At 33.3% G+C, this 20,294-nt stretch overlaps 2 protein-coding genes across 3 annotated transcripts; one reads left to right on the top strand and one right to left on the bottom strand.

Annotated features, from left to right (window-relative positions):
• Positions 1–89: 89 nt before the first annotated feature.
• LOC105963816 (U-box domain-containing protein 33) lies at positions 90–5,614 on the bottom strand. The gene is made up of 9 exons (XM_012988287.2): positions 5,042–5,614; positions 4,406–4,527; positions 4,160–4,281; positions 3,620–3,724; positions 3,158–3,515; positions 2,817–2,954; positions 1,943–2,473; positions 824–1,585; positions 90–712 (listed from the first exon to the last, which is right to left on the bottom strand). Exons 1-9 carry the CDS (start codon positions 5,328–5,330, stop codon positions 530–532), a joined length of 2,610 nt encoding a protein of 869 aa, XP_012843741.2. The 5' UTR covers positions 5,331–5,614; the 3' UTR covers positions 90–529.
• Positions 5,615–10,278: 4,664 nt separating this feature from the next.
• Positions 10,279–15,176, top strand: PRD3 (putative recombination initiation defects 3). 2 transcript variants are annotated; one of them, XM_012988286.2, is made up of 12 exons: positions 10,279–10,555; positions 11,053–11,242; positions 11,548–11,692; positions 12,013–12,147; positions 12,472–12,524; positions 12,634–12,828; positions 12,949–13,014; positions 13,121–13,167; positions 14,090–14,240; positions 14,473–14,548; positions 14,627–14,735; positions 14,890–15,176. In XM_012988286.2, exons 1-11 carry the CDS (start codon positions 10,491–10,493, stop codon positions 14,731–14,733), a joined length of 1,230 nt encoding a protein of 409 aa, XP_012843740.1. In that variant the 5' UTR covers positions 10,279–10,490; the 3' UTR covers positions 14,734–14,735; positions 14,890–15,176. The 2 variants fall into 2 exon arrangements, with proteins under 2 accessions (XP_012843740.1, XP_088670699.1); XM_088814573.1 differs by having other exon boundaries at positions 10,308–10,555; positions 14,908–14,967.
• Positions 15,177–20,294: the final 5,118 nt, after the last annotated feature.

The following is a 20,294-nucleotide window of genomic DNA, read 5'->3' as shown; positions in this document are numbered from 1 at the left end:
CGCATTATTACGATAAAACTTAACTCGATAAAATTCACGCTTAATGCTTCCAAAATAAAAATCAATAAAAAGAATTAAACTAATGAAGCTGTACTTTTAAATCGATATTTCCACGAAGAGAAGCAACATTGTTTGCACAAAGGATATTTGGCTTTATGCAGCAGACACACTAGGATGGAAACACAGAATCCATAAGCACAGTCTCTTACATTATTGGCATCACATACAGTGTAAGGAGAATTCCAACCACCTGGAAACTTGTTCAGGCACATCACACTCCAATAACAGTCACCAATTCACACAACAAAACAAAAACCAATAGCCTTTCCACAGGCAACTATCGCCACTCTGTAGAGCAGTACAAAACCGAAAAGTGGGAACCGATAACCCAAAACAAAAGATATACGCTATTACGTATTTCAATGTACTATACAGCTTGCAATGTGCATATACACCTATAAAATCGACCTTTACAAATAAATGAGGGAAAAAAGAAAAGGTAAAGAACGTGTGGAAGATGAATACGGCTTTAAGATTGTTGTAGCCATTCTTGTATTGCGGATCGAAGTGCATGGTTAGGCACCAAGTTACAGTTTGGAAGTTTAAGGTTGGTCATGGGTGAAGTATCATGGCCGCTCTCAAGCCATCCCTTGAGAGCTTCTGATTCGTACGTAAAACCATCAGCTGCAAGCACAGGATCTTGCATGATTTCCTGCAAAATTCAACGGATAAATATTTACCAGGTTATAACTTGTAACGAAATTCTATTGAAATATATACGATGCGCATCATATATACGATGTTTTCTTCAAGTACAACTAACCTGGAAAATGGGACAAACGAAATAGGCTGGAATATGGTGGCTCTCTTCAGAACCAAATCGCAGAGATGTTACACCACACGAAACTTTCATTGGCTCAAGCACTCTCCACACCTCAGAAGCAAGATCAGGGCGGAACCCACTGTTCATGTCAGCGCAACTGAGTGCTAAATGAGCCAGCTGTTTCGCCTGCACAAACGGCCAGTCGCCAGCTGCCGCATCGAGCACTTCTTTCAAAGTCCCCTTATCCAACGCAACTTGAACGTCATTGGTTAGCCCTATTGCAGGTCTTCCAGTTAACAGTCTTAGTAATATAACTCCAAAAGAGTACACATCTGATTTCGGAGTGAGCTCTCCTGTTAGGAGAAACTCTGGATCGATGTATATAAAGGTTCCTTTCGGGTCAGCCCTGTGACATAGTGTTGTATTGTTGTCTGAAGTTTTGTCTTTATTGAGTTCTCGAGAAACTCCGAAATGGGATAGCTTGCTCACGAAGTTTTCGTCGAGGAGAATGCTTCCTGGATTGAGATCACCGTGGACAATTCCGTTTGGGCGACAAGAATGGAGAAATATGAGAGCAGAGCATAGCTCTGCAGCTATACGGATTCGAGTTTTCCATGACAATGGAGGTGTGTTGTTTTTACAGTTGAGTCGATCTTCTAAGTTTCCATTCGGAAGATACTCGTAAATAAGAGACCAAGCTTCGGGGCAGGCTCCTATGAGGGTAACTATGTTTGGGTGCCTCAACTTGCTCAAGATACTTACCTAAAACAAGAAGACAAGATATAAAATTGTAATAGGCAATAATTTACTTTTTATCTAACATAGTGAACAGCTGTTGAAACATGAAAGGCGAAAAAAAGATCTCAGGGTTAATACCAGTATATAGTCAGCACTCAAATAGAATGTGAAAATAAGTGATAGCATTAGTAGGGTACATTTGAAAGGCACAGACTAGATGGCAGATGAAACTCTTTTGGAAATAGAGCTGTATAATTTCGTGGTATAGAGAGGCAAAATGGATGTATAAACATGGGAGATATTATGATTGAGAGGCAAAACTCAAAAGAAACATAAATAAATATATTCATCAATTATCAGGTTCCTTGACTATCAGGTTACCTCATGTTGATATTCATAAGGTCCTTGCAGGGTATCTGAATGTAGCATTTTTATAACGACTTGTGTGTGCCGGAGATTCCCTCTGTATATACTTCCATACACCCCTTGACCGATCTTCAAGGATTGGCTAAAGTTGCTCGTAGCCCCTTCAATTTCCCAGTAAAAAAATTCTGAAAAGAATTGAGATTTAGACGAACTCGATGCCACCTCAGCTTGTTTTTTTCTCAGCTCCTCGGCTACCTTGAGGGCATTATCAAGATCCACCTGCAATTCATCTCTTTCTTGCTTGTACTTCTGCAATAGATCGACAGCAGAAAACATTTTCTGCTCCAATTCGTCGACCATCCTATCAGAATCTGCTATTTGACACTCGAGAGAGTACTTCTGGTCTTGGGCAACTCTGAGTTCTTCCATTATTCCGTTGAGTTCCCATTGCAACTTCTCGGTTTCCTTTCTATCTCTTGCTAGTGCTTCTTCGCTTTCCTTTCTGCGTCTTAGCTCCTCCACGTACAATACTTCGGATGCTTTAGCCTAAAATGTGAATGGAATGAATGTGAGTCATCTGCCGGGTGATTGACGATGAAGAATTAGCTTAAAAGGTTACAATATTCTGAAATCAGATAGGAAACTTAAGAAATTTATAATACCCCAAAAGGACGAGGATAGATTTTTGTTGTAGTTCAAACAACGTCTAGAGAGAACTATGAAAAATGCATGTACAAACAAAAGCTAAAAAGTTCAAGAAACTATATGATGAAACCATGTTAAACTATAACCAATATACATACATATATGTACGTGTGTGAGCATCATATCACTATACTTCTATTTTAAAACAAAAGAAGAAAGATAGGAAACAGAGTAGAAACTTTACTCTGCGAATAAAATCAATGCCATCTTTCTCAGCTTTCTTACGCCTAATTGATTCCTCATATGCTTCTTTCCGCGATTTTTCTGCTTCCACCATAAATTGTTCAATCCTATCATAAAGTTCATCATTCGTATTCCCTTCCTGCTCAAATTCATCAACTAGTCAGAAACAACCAACCAGTAATATATTTAATCATTTTTTTCTCTGCTAACTACTACAGTAATTCCCCTTGATCGATAAAGCTAATAGCTTAATATACATTTTTAGGATCTTTCTTTTTTTCTCAAAAAAAAAACAAAAAGAGAGAAAGGAAAATTTCACTTTTGTTACATTGATGTACTTACTATAGCAGTGGAAGCTATAGGTGAACCAGACCCGATTTCATTTTCCTGAGTACATGGAACAGTGATTAAGGCCGACGAATTCTCGATTATTTCACTTGAAGAACATGTTGAAATACGTGAATTTACTGAAGGACTTCCCCTCGATAGGCTGTCCCAGTCAGAGTTCCCTTCTCGATTCAAACTGCTCTCGGGTGACATCCATGCAAAGCCATTGGGCGGTTCTTCAGAACTGAACATACGGTTATTAAATCCTGTGCTTCGAAGCCCCATTTGATTGCTTTCCCCTTCTGCCCCTGATCGGGATCTCAAGGAATGTGCAACTTCTTTGGTATTTGGACTTTCTTGTACTTTACTTTCCCTACATAGATTTGACCCACAGCATTAGACTTAACATATCAAGGAATGATTGTTTAGGAATTGAGTGACTGATAATGTAATTTAAGTGCCACTCTATATGAATACCTCGTATGTATAAGGCTCCCTTTGCATATAAACCAAATGTGACAGGAACTAGGTGCTTCTGCACACACATGAGTTGCTTTCTTAGACCTGGGATCCTTCATTTTTCTGCAATTTTGAGCAAACCAATAGTAAGCTACAAACTTAGACAATGGAGTCGATATTTTATGACAGGAAGTGAAGAAACATGAAGCCAAAGAAAATAAACGTTATAATGATCAAAACTAGCGGTACTTTCGAGCTTATACAAACAGAGCTGCTATTTATATGAGGAGAAAATGGTAAATCAAGAAGTGTTAAAAAGCTACTGAAGAAGAATCCTCTTCTTTAAGGAACTTCTATTAACTCAATAAACAGTACGTAAGGAGAAACTGTGATCAGATTTTTGGGGGTCCAATCCATTTTAGCAATCACAAACAGAGAATGCTAGTAATCAGTTAAGAATCTGACCAACTTCGCCATTCGAACGGGTTATAAATGAAGTCAAATAAATTTTGAGTTAAGATTTTTGTTTGTCTGAAACAGGATATTTTAGCAATATACCTTGAATAATGCTTATTAGCTGCCGCTCCCATGACAAGCCATTTAATACCTTGCTCGGTTATGAGCCGCACTATGCCCTTCTCAATAGAGTCCATTTCTATGTATAGCTTCTCTGCTCGTACCTATATAGCGAGCACATACAATCGAAACACTAAGCAAAAAGTTGCATTATTAAGTCTTGATAACTAAAACTTTTAAGTATGTTCTGTAACTAAAATCTTTGAGAAAACAAGAAACGGTCAATACCCCTGCTCGGTCACAAGTTCGAGTATACTTGTCAAGAATCTTGTGCATCTCCAACCTCTCCTTCGCATGATATGCTTTAACTTGATCTTCATCCAGTAGGCTAATTGAAACTTTACCGCCCACTGCAAATCCAGAAGCAAAACATAATTCAGCAATTTATTCTAGTGAAGCGAGTGTAATAGCAGAGAAGGAGATACGCGAAATTGATTCGCCCCAAAACAAAATCAAACAACAAATCCCTAGACTAGTTCGGGCTGTGGTTGCATTTACTTTCTCTTGAAAATCGTCATCCAAATGCAAATTGAAGCAAAAAAACGTATACGAAACAACATGTAATCATCCAATACCAAAGATGATTTCAGAAGGCTATGATTAGGGTTTTGCGATCAGTAAGAACTACTGGAGAAGAACAGAGAAGAATAAACAATTCTGAACAATAGCAAAACTAATATGATCAATCAATCAATCAATCAATGATCAAGCCAATTCAAAAATCCAACGAACTAACCGCAATGAAATTCTGAAATTACACACACACACACACACACACACACACACACACACACACACACACACACACACACACACACACAATAGAACCCTAGAAATTACTGATAACAAAATAAAAGCACTAACTCATGGGCATTTTCTGAGCAGGTTGATGAACATGTAGTATGAAAATCTTCTTCCCTCTGGAGTTATGCAGAGCCCACATTAAAACAGTGGCACCTTCCTTAACATCCTTCCCCAAGGCAACAAACATTACGTCATCCTGTAGAGCAAGATACGGCGTCGTTTTCGGCACCTCCAATTCCCCCATAATTTGGCTCCTCGTGCTGCCGCTGCTGCTCAAATTCAAATTCGACGTATCAATTTCCGGATACCTGATTCTGTTATTCTGCTGCTGAATTTCCACCATTGCCATCAAATAACTTGAATAAATTAAATAAATAAAAAACTGCTCAGAAATTATATTTCAGAAGTAGACTTTTTTTTTTTTCTGGCTTGGAGCTTTGCTTGTTGTTGGCCATTTTTGTTTGTGATATATATATACATATACATATACATATATATAGATATATGTATATATATAGTGTATATGAAATTGGGGAAGAAAACAAAGTTTGATGAAATTGTTGGGAAAATGTTGTGGAGATGATTCAGAGGTCAACTAATTAGTTTTGGCTCTTTGCTTGCAGCAAGCACTATATCAAAAGACCAAGTGTAGCTTCTTCTACGGTTGACTTTATTAATAAACTAATAAACAATCAATATAAAATTACATGTATATATTTATATATATAATTTAGGGAGCAAATTTGTTTATTGCTCTTAAAAAAAATGAAATTTGATTAAAAAAAATTTAAAAAGAAGATCAATTTATGATCGTTGGAAAAACCAGATTTCAACTCTTAAACATAGTTTTTTTTTTTTTTTTTTTTAATTTAATAAATAAAAAATTAAATAAGTGAATAGTTATTCCGATTTGATTTAAACACAATATGATAGGCAAACATGGCCCAATAACTTTGGGGAATTTTAAGTGAAAATACTTATATATTGAATTGGATTTTATTTAGATAGTATGCAAATATGGCCCAATAACTTTGGAGAATTTTAACATTCCGACCAAATTAGTCTAGATGGAAGCAAATCATCCTACAATAATTAGCCACGTCATCATCCAAACTAACTTAAAGAATATATAGTTAATTAAACAATGGCAATTTTGTAATATTGAAAGAGAACATCTAAATTATGTTAGTTAATTTTTTGAGCTGTGCTCCGCAACAACGTAGCGTGTAACGTAGTTGATGGAGCAAGACAGCGGAATATTAGGCAATGTTTGGATTTGGTTTGAGGGAATACTTTGAGAATTAAAATAATTTTGGTGATGAATATATCTTTTATGTAGCAGTTAAATTGTATCCGATGAGAGAGATATTTTTTAAATTGTTTATGAATTTCTTTAAAAAAAAGGAAAAATCTTATTAAACATAAACTCGTTTTCGGGAAAGAATAAAAATGTGATTAAAATCGAAACAAACATTACCTATTTAATTTTAATCCGAATATTCTTGTTGAAAATGAGAAAAATACAATTAATGCATCATTTAGAAACTTAAACCAACAAATAATTTTAATAAAAAAAAAAAAAAAAAAAAGAGATTTCTTCAAATCCACAATAAAAGTCAAAACTATAGGAATGAATGTGTCAATTTTGTTAGTCCACACTCCACAGTGAATGAAGGTATATTCTGGTGCCCATAGCATATTCCGTCTATGAAGTCGTCAGCTTATGCCATTGCCTTGTCACCGATTATTTGTTTAATTAATTATTTGTCAACTTGAAATAAAATTATCTTTCTTCCGCGCTAAACTATCCTTAATCAACTAGACATAAGTATTCAATTCCTGCGCGCCAAATGCCAATTACTTCCCTATGATATTTTTTCTTTTTTATAATCATGCAAATTACTTTGAAATTAGATATATACACTTTCAACCACCAAAATATTTATAGAATATATATATATATATTGATGATTTATATGACTATAAAATCAATCTTATTTAGTTGTAACAATTTACTTGTTAGGACATTAGTATGTTGTAATTATAATTCTTGTATGAACACAAATTACAACTACTAAAAGCAGAATGAATAACACAATATTAATATGATTTGGACACAAAAGTGATCTATATCCACGATGATTTGGAAACAAGTTTTCACTAGTTTAGATTTTAAAGTGTATATTAATCGGACTTATCAACATTTGCAGGTCGATTTTTCGGTTTTCCAAAATTATCACAAAAAATCATCCATTGTATCCATAAATCATCGATTTTTCAACATAATAACACAAATATGTGCTCATGGAGACTTCTTAATAGTTTTTTCACAATAAAAAAATTATCGGATACGATCGATTTTGACAAAACACATTCGATTTGTACCATTTTCTTAGAACATTATTGTTGAAGGTTTTGCTTGGGCGTTGGTGTTGGATAGTTTGCTAAAGATTGCTCGAATTTTTTTAATTTTTTTTTGGTCATATTACAAATAAGCCCATCAGTGGGTACTTGTTCATAAAGAGATCCAAACAATAATCTCCTTTACCAATAAGTCCACACATGGTCTAGATTTTTGTAAATGACTAAAATAACCCCTCTTACTTTAATATGCTCCAATTTCATCCTTAACTTAATTTAATTTCAATTTGACCCCAAATTTCACAAATTATTCAATTTTGACCCAAAACTTTTTTTTTTCACAAAATTTTTTTTTTCAAAAACTTTTTTTTTCCCGCCGGATTCCGGCGTTGACTTTTCAAAATTTTTTTTTTTTTTCTTTCTTCCGGATTTTTTTTCCGGATTCCGGCGTTGACCGGCGGTCAACGGCGGTCGACTTTTTTTTTTTTTTTTTTTTTTTTTTTTTTTTTTTTTCTGTAACTTTTTTTTTCCGTTTAAACAGCAATATTGCTGTGAATGACAGTAATATTAACTATATTACTGTTAAACACAGTAAAATTAACTAATCTATAGTTTAACACAGTGATATTGCTATATTAATCTCTAGCACATTAATATTAACACAACAAAACTCATTATTATTGTATAATAAAGTAATATTACTATGTTGTCCGTTCAACAAATGTAAACATAATAAAAAAAACCAAAAGAATTAATATTACTGTGAGTGACAATAATATTACTATAGCAACAGTAATATTACTATAGCAACAGTAATATTACAATAGTAGACAGTAATATTATTACGTTACTCCGTGAATAACTCAAACAAACAAAAAATCCAAACAAAATAATAATATTGATGTGGTTGACAGGAATATTACTATAACAACAGTAATATTACCGTCAACCACAGTAATATTATTGTGTTTACAGTAATATTACAATAATAGACAGTAATATTAATACGTTACTCCGTGAATAACTCAAACAAAACAAAAACCCAAAAAAAAAATAATAATATTGATGTTGTTGACAATAATATTATTGTGTTTACAGTTATTTTACTGTCAACGACAGTAATATAATTACGTTGACTTGTCAACAAATAAAAAAAAATAAAAAAAAATAATAATAAATAAAAAATAATAATATTGCATTAATTTTCTGTCAACGGCAGCACAATTACATAAATGTAATGTCAACGGCAGTACAATTACGTTAATTAACTATCATTGACAGTATAATTACGTTAATTTACTGTCAGTGACAGCACAATTACGGTCAACGTTTAGCGGCGGACGTGGAAAAACCAAACAAACCAAACCAAAAAAAAAAAAAAACTTAAAAAAACACTAAAAAAAGTCAACGCCGGAAACCGACGAAAAAATCCGGAAGAAAAGAAAAGAAAAAAAAAAGGAAAAAGCAAAAAAAAAAAAGTCAACGCTGGAAACCGGCGAAAAAATCCGGAAGAAAGAAAAAAAAATGAAAAGTCAACGCCGGAATCCGGCGGCAAAAAAAGTTTTTGAATTTTTTTTTTTTTTGAAAAAAAAAAAAAGTTTTGGGTCAAAATTTAATAATTTGTGAAATTTGGGGTCAAATTGAGATTAAATTAAGTTAAAGATGAAATTGGAGCATATTAAATTATACTTCAAAAAAAAGTCAAAATTGAATTTTTGTGGTCAAAATTGGACTTTTGTGGACAAAATTGATAAATTGGGGTTACAATTAAGAATTGGGTATAAATGGTTGAGGGTAATATTGGGATATACATGAATGTTTCCTTTAGTTATAATAAATATTAAAGGGATGAGCTTATTGGTGAAAGAGATATGTCCCCTAAACCTAGAATAATAAACATGCTTGGTTGGGGACTTTTGCATAAAAATCCTTTTTTTTTGTCTTGCAAAAACAAAAGAGGGGACATATAATTAATGGGTTTATTTAATATTTCTTTATTTTCCCTTTAGTCGAAGTAGCATTTTCCCCCGTGCGATGCACGGCATATTATTTAAATATTGAAAAATAATAATTAATTTAATACATAATAAGAAAATATAGTACACTAAGGCCCCGTTTGGTTGCTAAGATAAGCCATGATTAACTAAATAGTTGGACTTAATTTGATGTTTGGTATCTTCAATAACTTGCCGGGTCGACCCGCCAAAATTATATAATCATGGCTTATCTTGCCCTATCTTGGCTTATCTTGCCTTTTAATGAGTTTTTTTTTTTGGACCTTTCAAGCTACAATAAAATAATTGGGTCTCATTAGATTATTTAATCTTATCTTGGCTAATCTTATCTTGCCAACCAAACGGGGCCTAATATAATAATACAGTATTATTCATATAGTGACAATAATATTACTACAGCAACAGTAATATTACTATAGCAACAGTAATATTACAATAGTAGACAGTAATATTATTACGTTACTTCGTGAATAACTCAAACAAACAAAAAATCCAAACAAAATAATAATATTGATGTGGTTGACAGGAATATTACTATAAAAACAGTAATATTACCGTCAATCACAGTAATATTATTGTGTTTACAGTAATATTACAATAATAGACAGTAATATTACCATTAGGGTTTTTTAGGGTTGGCCAGCGTTTCTTTCTTTTATATATAAGATTAACATTTCGAATAGCCGCGGCCTATGTAAAGCTTTGCTCGGAGGCCTAAAGTTTCCCGGACCGGGCCCTGAGGGAAATGGGCCGGTTCGCCCAAGAGGGAAAAAGAAGGTAATGTGGGCCTATTATAAAGGCGGAGCGGTTCTGGGCCTGGACTAGGCGAGCACGGGTTGAATAGTATTTGACCCGAATATTCCCCTGACCCGTTTCCGACTGCTACTGTATACTTCCTTGTCCAAACTTTCCTCCATAAATACCCTACAAAGTTCAAACACCAATTTCTCGCTCCATTTCCACACACTACTCTCAGAGGAAAATCATCAAACACTGCAGGAAAAGGCACCGGAGAAACAGAAGAATCAAACGTCTGTTACAGATTTGAAAGTTCGAATTGATCGATTCACTCAGAAAACGCTATTTCTCGAAGCGTAACAGTTTCTCGCACGAAGTTGGATCTGCGATCAGAAATGAAGCTGAAGATCAACAAAGCCTGCGATCTCAGCTCTATCTCTGTTCTCCCTCCGCAATCTAGGTTATATTTCTTCTATTTTTCGTTTTTTTTTTTGTTTCTGTTCGTATGCACTAGAACTACGGTTTTAAATTTCTACTGATTCAAATGCACATATCTGTAATTTACGAGAATAATCTGAGATTGACAGAGATACACCGGTTAATTCGAATGGTTTTGAACGTTCTGCTGTTTAAATATATGTATGTTTAATTTAGTAGAATAATGTGAGATTGACAGAGATGCACTGATTAGTTCGAATGATTTTGAACGTTCTGCTGATTTAAATATACACATGTTCAATTTACGAGAATAATCTGAGATCTACAGAGATGCCCTAATTAGTTTGGTCGATGTGTATATTGATACAAGAGTAATGAGAGAAATGCAGTAATATATTTTAAATTACCAACTTACGTGTAGAAAACTGATTCAATCATTTTTTTTTGTAATTATTTGAACATTTGTGAGCAAGTTTGGCTCTGATATTGAAGATCTGTGTGTTTTGCGCATTTAATTAGGAAGACGAGTGCGGTTTCGAGTGGATTAGAGTCTTCTTCTTCGATATTTGGGAGAAGCCAAACAGCATCACAGCTTCGGCCACAGCAGCCGCAACAATCACAGTTGACACTTTCGCAGGGAGTTTCATCACAGCACGGTCTCTTCTCGCAGTTTTCACAGAATTCTCAAGATGATATCCTCACTAACGAGGTGGGTATGTATATAATATTATGTGTTTATTTGCATGTATACACACATATAACATACACATGTATTTACAGTGTACTCAATTAGAGGATTTATTGGATCTCGAATATTGTTGAAATAAAAGTAGATTAGTGATTTTAATATTGTTATCAACTAGTGATTTCTGATATAGAAAGTGATGTTATCAGATTTTTAGTGTTCTCAACAGGATGAAAATAAAAGAATCAATAGAATTTAATATTCTTCGTGTTTTAATGCTTACAGCATACTTGCTTAAAACATGTTTAATTTCCAAAAATTATTTGCAGAAAATAGGATCTCAAGAAAGAGAGAACTCAGCAAGGAGGACATCTTGCTTGCCTCCAGTTAGTTACTCACGAGAAGAGAGTCAGATGATGGTATCTAGAAATTCCAACAATTTGGTACGCAAGTGGCCTGGTCAAGAAGTCAAATGTAAGATTCACATTTTACAGATTACGCATTATAACTGCCTTGGTTTGCTTGTTTATTGCAGCATGAAGTTAGGAAGCGTTTAACAGCCATAATTATTCTTTAATGGCTTAGTCTTTCTTATATTAAGTAGTTTCCCAGGAGTAAGAAGTTTAACATGGAAATTAGAAAAACTCTAAGAAATTTGGAAGTTTGTGTTGTGATTCTGATTATGAGATCAGACTTCTATGTGAAAAATAATGTGATCACGTGTTTGATTGGAACCAATAAACTCAACACTGACAACAGTCCTCATCTTGTTATTTTTGGATTTTCACAAGCAGGTCAGATTAGTGAAGAACTTGAGCACAGAATGGGAATGATCGAAACTTCATTAAGCAGGCTTGGAATGATTTTAGACTCCGTTCAGAGCGACATCATGCAAGTAAACAAGGGTACAAAAGAAGTATTATTAGAGAGTGAGTATACCATAGCTTCATCTTTTAATGAGAATTTAAAGTAACTTACATTTTCATTCCCAGAGAAACTGCACCTCTATCTGCCTTTTTCACTAAATTCAGGAATGCCTCCTAGTGATTATGTGAATTTAACCTTATAGTTACTAAGACACTTACCTAATAGAGAAGTATCCAGTTAATCGTGTCTTTTAAATGCCCGAGTATTTATGTTTTTAAGTTGACTGTCAGGGCTATGCTAAACACAAAGAGATATAATGAAAAAGATTGACATCAAACGAGTAGCACGTTATATAGTACATGACAAATTTTCTAATTTTTCTTCAGCTAAAGGCGTGTGGCAGAAATTGATTGTTCATGATGAATCACTGCAATCAATGGTAAAAGTTTCTTACCCAGCTCTCTCATGTCTTTACTCTCTTGACGTGCTTGTGTCACCGAAGCTAATTGGCTGTTGAAATTAAAGTCCGTTAAGTTGTTATTGACCAGAAAAAAGGTCAAGAAGACATCAGAACTTGCTTGGAGATGGGCTTGAAATCTCTGTCTGATCAAGTCAAGCAGATGATCGACCAAGAGAGTCCGAGGGAGATAATCTCAATGCTTTCAGCTCTAACAGAGAAAATTGACTCGCAAATGGTGAAATTACAAAATGACATCCACAAGGATTTCTGCCAAGAAATACAGGTATGTTTTGTGTAACATCTTTATTATTGGATCACTAAGGTTGATAATGAGTCACGGGTTGTATGCATTTCCAGTAGAATTACTTGATCACAGTTTGTCTTCAAATTCAAATACTTGTAGGCAATGTCATCCAGCATGAAGACATCCATACAACGGCAAACAAGCCCTTCAATACGCGGGCCTAAGGTACTCTTCTGTGCAACTATAAGACATAGAAAACAGCTTGATTATTAATTGTACTAGTTATCTTGAAGAACTTCTCGAGAACTTATACATGTTTACTTTTCTATAGGCTGTTAGCTGCTATGCTCCTCCACTGGAAGTTCAGTTTCCAAACAAGTACGTACTCCAGGCTTTCCCATAACTTGCATTGTATATGAATCTTGCATACACCCTATCACGTAATCAAAGATGATCTGTATTCTTTCTAGTATATGGGGTTATCTTGGGTAACTTATGAAATATGGTTTAAGTTGTTGTGGTTGTTTGAGTTCCTCTGGATGGCATTAAGGCTATAGTAAACTAAAAGGAATTTATTTAAGTGTTTCATAGAGGTGAAAGCCAAATTCGAATGTCTGTTGTTTGTTCTGTGAAAATGCACAAGCTTCTTGGAGTTCATTCTATTCATTATTTTGATTGATAGCTCAAGTTTAAAAGGCTTTGTCGGTCGATCATTGGATATCCTGCATACCAGTTTCCAACTTTTACATTTTGATCCACAACAGGCTCGAGTTTTTTACCCTATCAAATGATATCCTAAATACTTTATGTGTTGTCCCCCAAGTCCCCGACTTCAAGAATTATTAGGTTATAGGGATCCGATGGAAGAAAGTAGCTGTATTGTTGCTTTGAACTATTTCATTTAGTTTTTCCGTCCATATAACAGTGTTCTATGTGTGAAAGCAGTGTCATCGGAACAAATAAGTAGTAAATATGAGCGCACAACTGAATCCTAGATTCCAATATAAACAGTTTGAAGAAATGCTCCATAATATATTTCTAAGGTAGAAGAAGCGGGCCTTGTTCCTTCTTTGCCTCTCCATAGGTCTTTTCAATCTTATAGAGGTATTTTAGGCCACTTTCCCTCTTTGCATGCACCCCACTACATCAAGGACCTCACAAATTAGTCATTATACAGAATGGCTGCATAATTTTTGTTCACAATTTTTGTTATCTCATCTTCAGCTTGAGTTTTCTTTTCTATTCTACCAATCTTGCCCTCATCTTTCCCTATTGAATTTAAGATTTTTTTTGCATGTAGTGCAACAAGACGTTTTAAAGCACAGCAAACAAGTGTACTACCGAAGGCTGAAACGGGAGGCTGGACATCAGTAAAACAAGAACGAGCAACGTCTAAAGTTGGAAATCTTGATAAGAGGAGCAACCCGATAAAACCATCACCCAATCAAATGGTTGCTCTTGTTTCCCTTTCTTCTTTTACTCTCCATGTTACTTGTTATGATGTCTTGATATACGCGAGTTTTTAATTGGGACGAGATAAGTGGCTGTTATCTCCATATGTTTTTTTTCATAATTAGCATTTATATTTGAACATTTATGTTTGATTTGCAAAAATACGTACTAATTCGTAGCAGTAGAAACTCCTAGATGGTCAATAATATATGTACATTGACATTGGCACAGGACTGTAGAGTTCTCATCGAATCAGATGACGAAACTGATGCAGGTTTTTCCTGCTTGTTGAAGGAAAAAGGAACAGGTAATATTCCCGTGACTTGTTTCCTGCACTGGGTCGAGATTTATTTGTAATTCTAAGTATGGATGTTATTTTTGTTAGAAATAAATGAATATTCGAAAGAGCAAGCCGAGGAAGAAACTGCTCGTATCCTAAGGAAAGCAAGGAGGAGAAAGAGAAAACTCTGCAATACCATCATCATTAACTGAAGGTAGCCTATTGATATAACACTTCATTAAAAATTATAATATGCTTCGCCACATTTTGATTTGCCTAAAAACTGCCAATTAACATCACAATCTCGTGTTTGTTTACTCGTGCAATTTACACGGAGCGATAACCCAAATTTACATCTTCGTTTTTAGGTAGTGTGACTGCTTCAGGAAAGAACATAAACGGAGCTCAAATATGTCGCCACATGTCACAAGGTAAATCTCATCACATCAGATAAACGTATCTGTTAGAATTATATATCAAACAAACTCCTAAACCTAATTCTTCGCCTGCTAACTAGTCCTTCCCCACGCGTCACTCTTATTAATTCATTTTTATATCTCGAAACTTAGGAAAAAAAAGTTTCTGTATATTTGTAATTTGCCACTATAATCAAAATCTCCACCACATACGTGTAATAAAAAATACTTTGGTGTTACATTACATGTAGGAAGATGAAAATGATTCAAAATAATATCTTTCCTAAATGATTGAGGCCAAAGGTTCTTACAGAATATTGGACATCTATTGGGTATTATTAGGTCACGTTTGGTTGCCAAGATAAGATTAGCCAGGATAAGATTAAATAATATAATGAAACTCAATTATATTATTGGACCTTCAATAATCCAATAGATTAATCATGGCTAATCTCCCCAACCAAACGAGGCCTTAATGTAGTACTATATTAGTAGTGCTGGGATGAAAAGCTAAAGGTTGTCCTCTAGAAACAGTCTGTCAATTACCCGTGAGATGATTGATTTCACTTTTTGTGGGAAAGCATTAATGCTTCTCATCTGTTTCAAGGCATCTAAAGAAAAAAATGCCTAATCTTAAGGGATTAATTTTTTAACTTAACCATGGTTATTACGCATGGTTCATATGATTAATTGTCGGGTTAGTTTGTACCAAAGCCTTGTTTTTTTTCCCTCTCGAATCACAACATGAATTTGTCGTACTTGAGAATGAATACATATACGAAGTCTTTTTGAGTTCAATGATTATGACTATAAAATATATAAATAAATAAAAAACCTTGTCTCTTTTATGCCTTAATCTGATTTTATTCCTTGTGATAATACAAAAAAAGTTGTCTTAGAAATGATCAAATGATTTGGTTGCGATTATATTTAGGGACCACACGGTTGTAATCTAGACCTCAATAGTATTGGATAGCACATAATGTTTTACAATATTTCTGCCCAAGAAAATATTGTTTTAAATTAGAGCAAATTACAATCACACCCCTAAGGTAAGACTAAATTACGAAAAAATTCCTCATATTTGGATATTTACAACAACCTCTCGACTACGTATTGTCTTACACGTCCACCATTACGTTTTCAAATTTACTTACTAAATGTGGGTGGGGTTTGTACGAAAATACATAGTTGCGGAAGTTGTTGTAATTACCCAAACATTAGGGTTTTTTTGTAATTTAACCTTATCTTTGCGGGCTGGATGCAATTTTCCCTAATTGGTTATATTACTCCTTTTTAATCCAAATCGCCCAACTTCTCAATTTCGGAATCTAATAATCTCAAAGTGATTATTAACATTTGAAAATAAAGTCATTTGTACCATATTTCAATTATTGTTTCTCCTCAACATTTGAGTAGAGATATATGATATATCCCAATTGATACTTTGAACTGTCGGCCAAGGTAGGTTGATTTTCATTATCGTTATCAATTAAATTACTATGGTCCATGACTCATCATTCTATTGTTTACCTAATAATCCAACTCATAATTATATACATTTACTATTTAAATAAAGATTGATTTACATAGACTATGTTATTATAATAGCCGATTGTGATTTAACTCAAAAACTAATAGCTTTTCTTTCATTATTTAATTTGAACTTCATTTTCAAGACAAGACTGTCCAAACAAGGCAGCATCCTATGCTTATGTAAGATCGTTGAAATGAGAGTTGTACCAAAAAAGGGTTGGTTTCGTCACAAAATACTTTTGATTATCTTAATCAAACTTTATAAAAAATTATAATTTCTTTGTTGTTTAGAGTAAATTGTTCTCATTTTTTGTTTTGTTTTGAATCATGGTAACAGCTATTTTTGTGCAAAATAAATATTAATATTTATTTTATTTAAAGGACTGTAACTTCTTTTTTTTTTTTTTTTCTATTGGTGAAACGAATATTCCCTTGATAAAATTCTCAATTTTCGTTCATATAATTATTTACCATTAACTTAACATAGAATTTAAGCTTATTCATTTGTAAGAGTAAATAGTAGTAATTGGTAAATGTGAACAAATATTGGGCACCATGTGTGTGTGTGTGTTGAGATAAAAAGTTGGTGGTGGGCATGATTGAATTTTGAGACATAGAATGAATGCTTGTTGGTTGTGGGCATCATTTTTTCACCATCTCCCCCTAACTTTTTTTAAATTCCCCACTTCTCTTTTGAGATAAGCAAAGGGAAAAAGGAGGAAGTGGGGTTAGGTTAGGTTTTGTTTAGAAGGAAAAGAGATTAGAGTGATAACTATTTTTATTTTTAAAAATATATTTTTTTACAATAAGATCAAGCTAGAGTGTTTGTCGATTACGAAAATTAAGTCTGCATGGGTACAACCCAACTGTTTCGGAGATGGTAAGTCGGTGCAAGGTCCTATAATCGAGTACCGACGACCATAGTGTGGAAATTATCTACTCCAATGGAAATTTCAGTCGTAGGATCGAGTAACGAGTTGTTGAGTCACCATGATTTATGTTCCTCCACAAAAAAAAAATTGTCTAGTCAGTGGATGGGAACCTTGGGGCAAGAGATTTCGCTTTCTACTGCAATATTGCGAAAATAATGGTACCGTATGTCGAATAATCGTTTCAACTAGCGACAGGTCCGTACCAAAATACAACAAGAATTATAACATACACATTAAATACCATCTAAATTTTATGCTTTAACAAACAATTTATGCATATTGGATATAAGAAAAAGCAACCTTGAATAATATCCAAAAAAGAAAAAAAGAAAAATAATTAATTCCTCCTGCAAGTTGATTTTGCTGGACAGTGAAACAACACACGAAGACAGTGAAGTGAGATGAATCGTGGCATCTTTGAAACCCATCACAATCTTAACATAAAATTGTTTCCAACTTTTTTATTTTATTTTATTTATTTATTATTTTTATTTTTTATTTTATTTTGGTGTTACAACAACATAAATTTGTCCCCATCCACCACATAATTAAATTGCTCGATAATATGAACTAGTTGGTGGAATAAATATACTGCAATATTTCTAACTATTTGAATTCGATTTTTCTTGCCAATACTTTCTAACTTCGAAGACTATCTTTTTTTTTTTTTAAACATTTTCAACCAACTATTTAATTTGTATGTGTGTGGTAAAATTTAAAAAAAAAAATAAAGGGGGTGGGGGGCTAGGCATATGTCTTGTAGGGGGAGCTTTCAATTTAATTGGACAAAATATCAGTGTTGGAGTTGGAGAAACAATGGCCCCTCAAACTCAATTTGTTTATTAATATTTAATATGAGGTAGACGAAGTAACAAAATAAATTATGGGCAAATTACAACCAACCCCCTGATGTACGGTCAAATTACAAAAAAATCCCATGATGTTTGAGTAATTACAATCACCCCTCAACTATAAATCTTCTTACACGTCAACCCTTGCGGTGTCAAATTTAGTGGAACCTTCTAGATTTTTTTGGAATATTCTCAATTTTGTACCTGTTTTATCCCATTCGAACTCCACATTTTGAAGCAAGATGATCATAAGATGTGTTTTTTGGATTGTATATATCAGATTGTGGTGAATCAGAAACTGCATTTTTGCACAAAATGAGTACAAACTAGAGAACATTCCACTGAATCTAAAAGATTATGTTGAATTTGACACCATAAGGGTGGACGCGTAAAAAGATTCATAGTTGAGGGGTAGTTGTAATTATCCAAACATGAAGGATTTTTTCGTAATTTGACCATATCTCAGGGAGTTGGTTGTAATTTACCCATAAAATAAAATTAATGCATGTATATATATTATTGACTATAGGTTATAAATTGCATAGTATTCAGACCAAAGTGCAGCAGACCTGCACAACCTGGCACCTAATTGGTAACTCCAAACAACTAGAAAATTTATGCTCTTTTCAGAGTTTTATTATTTTTTGTTTTATTTAATTATGATGCCTTTCACGAGGGGTATCTACATTTTTCATTTTTCATTTTTTATTTTATTTTTGCTTATTATAACAAATAATATTATATATTCATTTAATACTGTGTACAACTTTTGCTAGATGATAAATTCACAATAAAACAATATGTATTAATTGTTCTATAAGTAAGAGATTGACTTAGTATTAAAAAAGCAAATATCATTATCAAGAAGAGGGCCAAATCCTTAATGATTGCTAAACAATAATTAAATAAAAAGACAAATTCAAATATTCTTGAGTGGTTACATTGTTTTTCATGGAGGCAAACAAAATTAAAATTCAAATTATTTATATGATAAGGACAAACATTAACCATTATGCATTTATTTAAAAGAAAAAAAAAGGAATTTCTGAAAGTAAATAATCGACTATGTCGACCATTCGTAATTCGACGACAAATCTAGACCAACATAGTAAATAAATATTAGCTTTTGTCAATAAATTTGCTTCCATCATAAATAATTTGACAAGTTTTTAGTCCATATTAATTGTATTTTTTTTTAATTTTTAATTTCAATATTTTCACTATATAATTAGGTGGATTATATTTTTTTTACAGCAATTATCTATTTTACTACAGGCACAGGCAAGTAGACAACAAACAGACCATATATTATAATTTATTTTGTCTTATAATATATCTCTTTTCATGTCAGTGTATAAATCTTAAGCAAAGAACAAGAAAACACTCAACAGTGATATGTTTTCGTTATATATTTATTAATATTATTATTATTATTTTAATTTATTTTTGTTATTTTGTGAGAAACAAATCTTGAAAACAAATACACAAAATCTAGTTCTAGACCAAAATTAGGAGGTAAAATAATGTCTAACTGCATTTATGGAAAAACAATATTTCATTTTTAACATAAAATTAACTGCACTCCGAATATATCATCATCCCATTAAATTCAAATATTTTAGGGTATTCTACGGCCACGCCACACCCTGAGGTAAGGTAAAATTACGAAAAAAACCTCTCATATTTGGGTAATTGCAATCACCCCTTTCAACTATGAATCTTCTTACACATACACCCTTATGGTGTCAAATTCAACAGAACCTTCTCTAGTTTGTATTCGTTTTGTGCAAAAAATCAGTTTCTAAAGCACCACAATCTGATATTTACAAGTCAAGAAACACATCTTATAACCATCTTGTTTCAAAATATGGAGCTCGAATGGGGTAATTTCCACATAATTTAGAAAATTCCACTAATTTTGACACTGCAATGATGGACGTGTAAGAAGATTCATAGTTGAGGGGTGTAGTTGTAATTACCTGAACATGAGGGGCTTTTTCGTAATTACACAATTGTAATAAAAAAATACATATATTTC

Source organism: Erythranthe guttata, chromosome 2 (genome assembly GCF_056151865.1).
Source record: "Erythranthe guttata isolate IM_541 chromosome 2, IM_541, whole genome shotgun sequence".
Classification (NCBI taxonomy): domain Eukaryota; kingdom Viridiplantae; phylum Streptophyta; class Magnoliopsida; order Lamiales; family Phrymaceae; genus Erythranthe; species Erythranthe guttata.
Note: the sequence above shows the minus strand (reverse complement) of the source record. Positions and strands in the feature narration are given on the sequence as shown.

What these genes read in the sequence shown, in the direction of transcription:
- LOC105963816 (XM_012988287.2), bottom strand. Translation starts at nt 5,330, where the DNA reads ATGGCAATGGTGGAAATTCAGCAGCAGAATAACAGAATCAGGTATCCG. An exon ending in GAACTTGTGACCGAGCAGGG is followed by an intron (nt 4,282 to 4,405) that starts GTATTGACCGTT and finishes CTCGCTATATAG; the next exon opens with GTACGAGCAGAGAAGCTATA. An exon ending in GGGAGCCTTATACATACGAG is followed by an intron (nt 3,516 to 3,619) that starts GTATTCATATAG and finishes AAATCTATGTAG; the next exon opens with GGAAAGTAAAGTACAAGAAA.
- PRD3 (XM_012988286.2), top strand. Translation starts at nt 10,491, where the DNA reads ATGAAGCTGAAGATCAACAAAGCCTGCGATCTCAGCTCTATCTCTGTT. An exon ending in ATTTCTGCCAAGAAATACAG is followed by an intron (nt 12,829 to 12,948) that starts GTATGTTTTGTG and finishes AAATACTTGTAG; the next exon opens with GCAATGTCATCCAGCATGAA. An exon ending in AACCATCACCCAATCAAATG is followed by an intron (nt 14,241 to 14,472) that starts GTTGCTCTTGTT and finishes ACATTGGCACAG; the next exon opens with GACTGTAGAGTTCTCATCGA.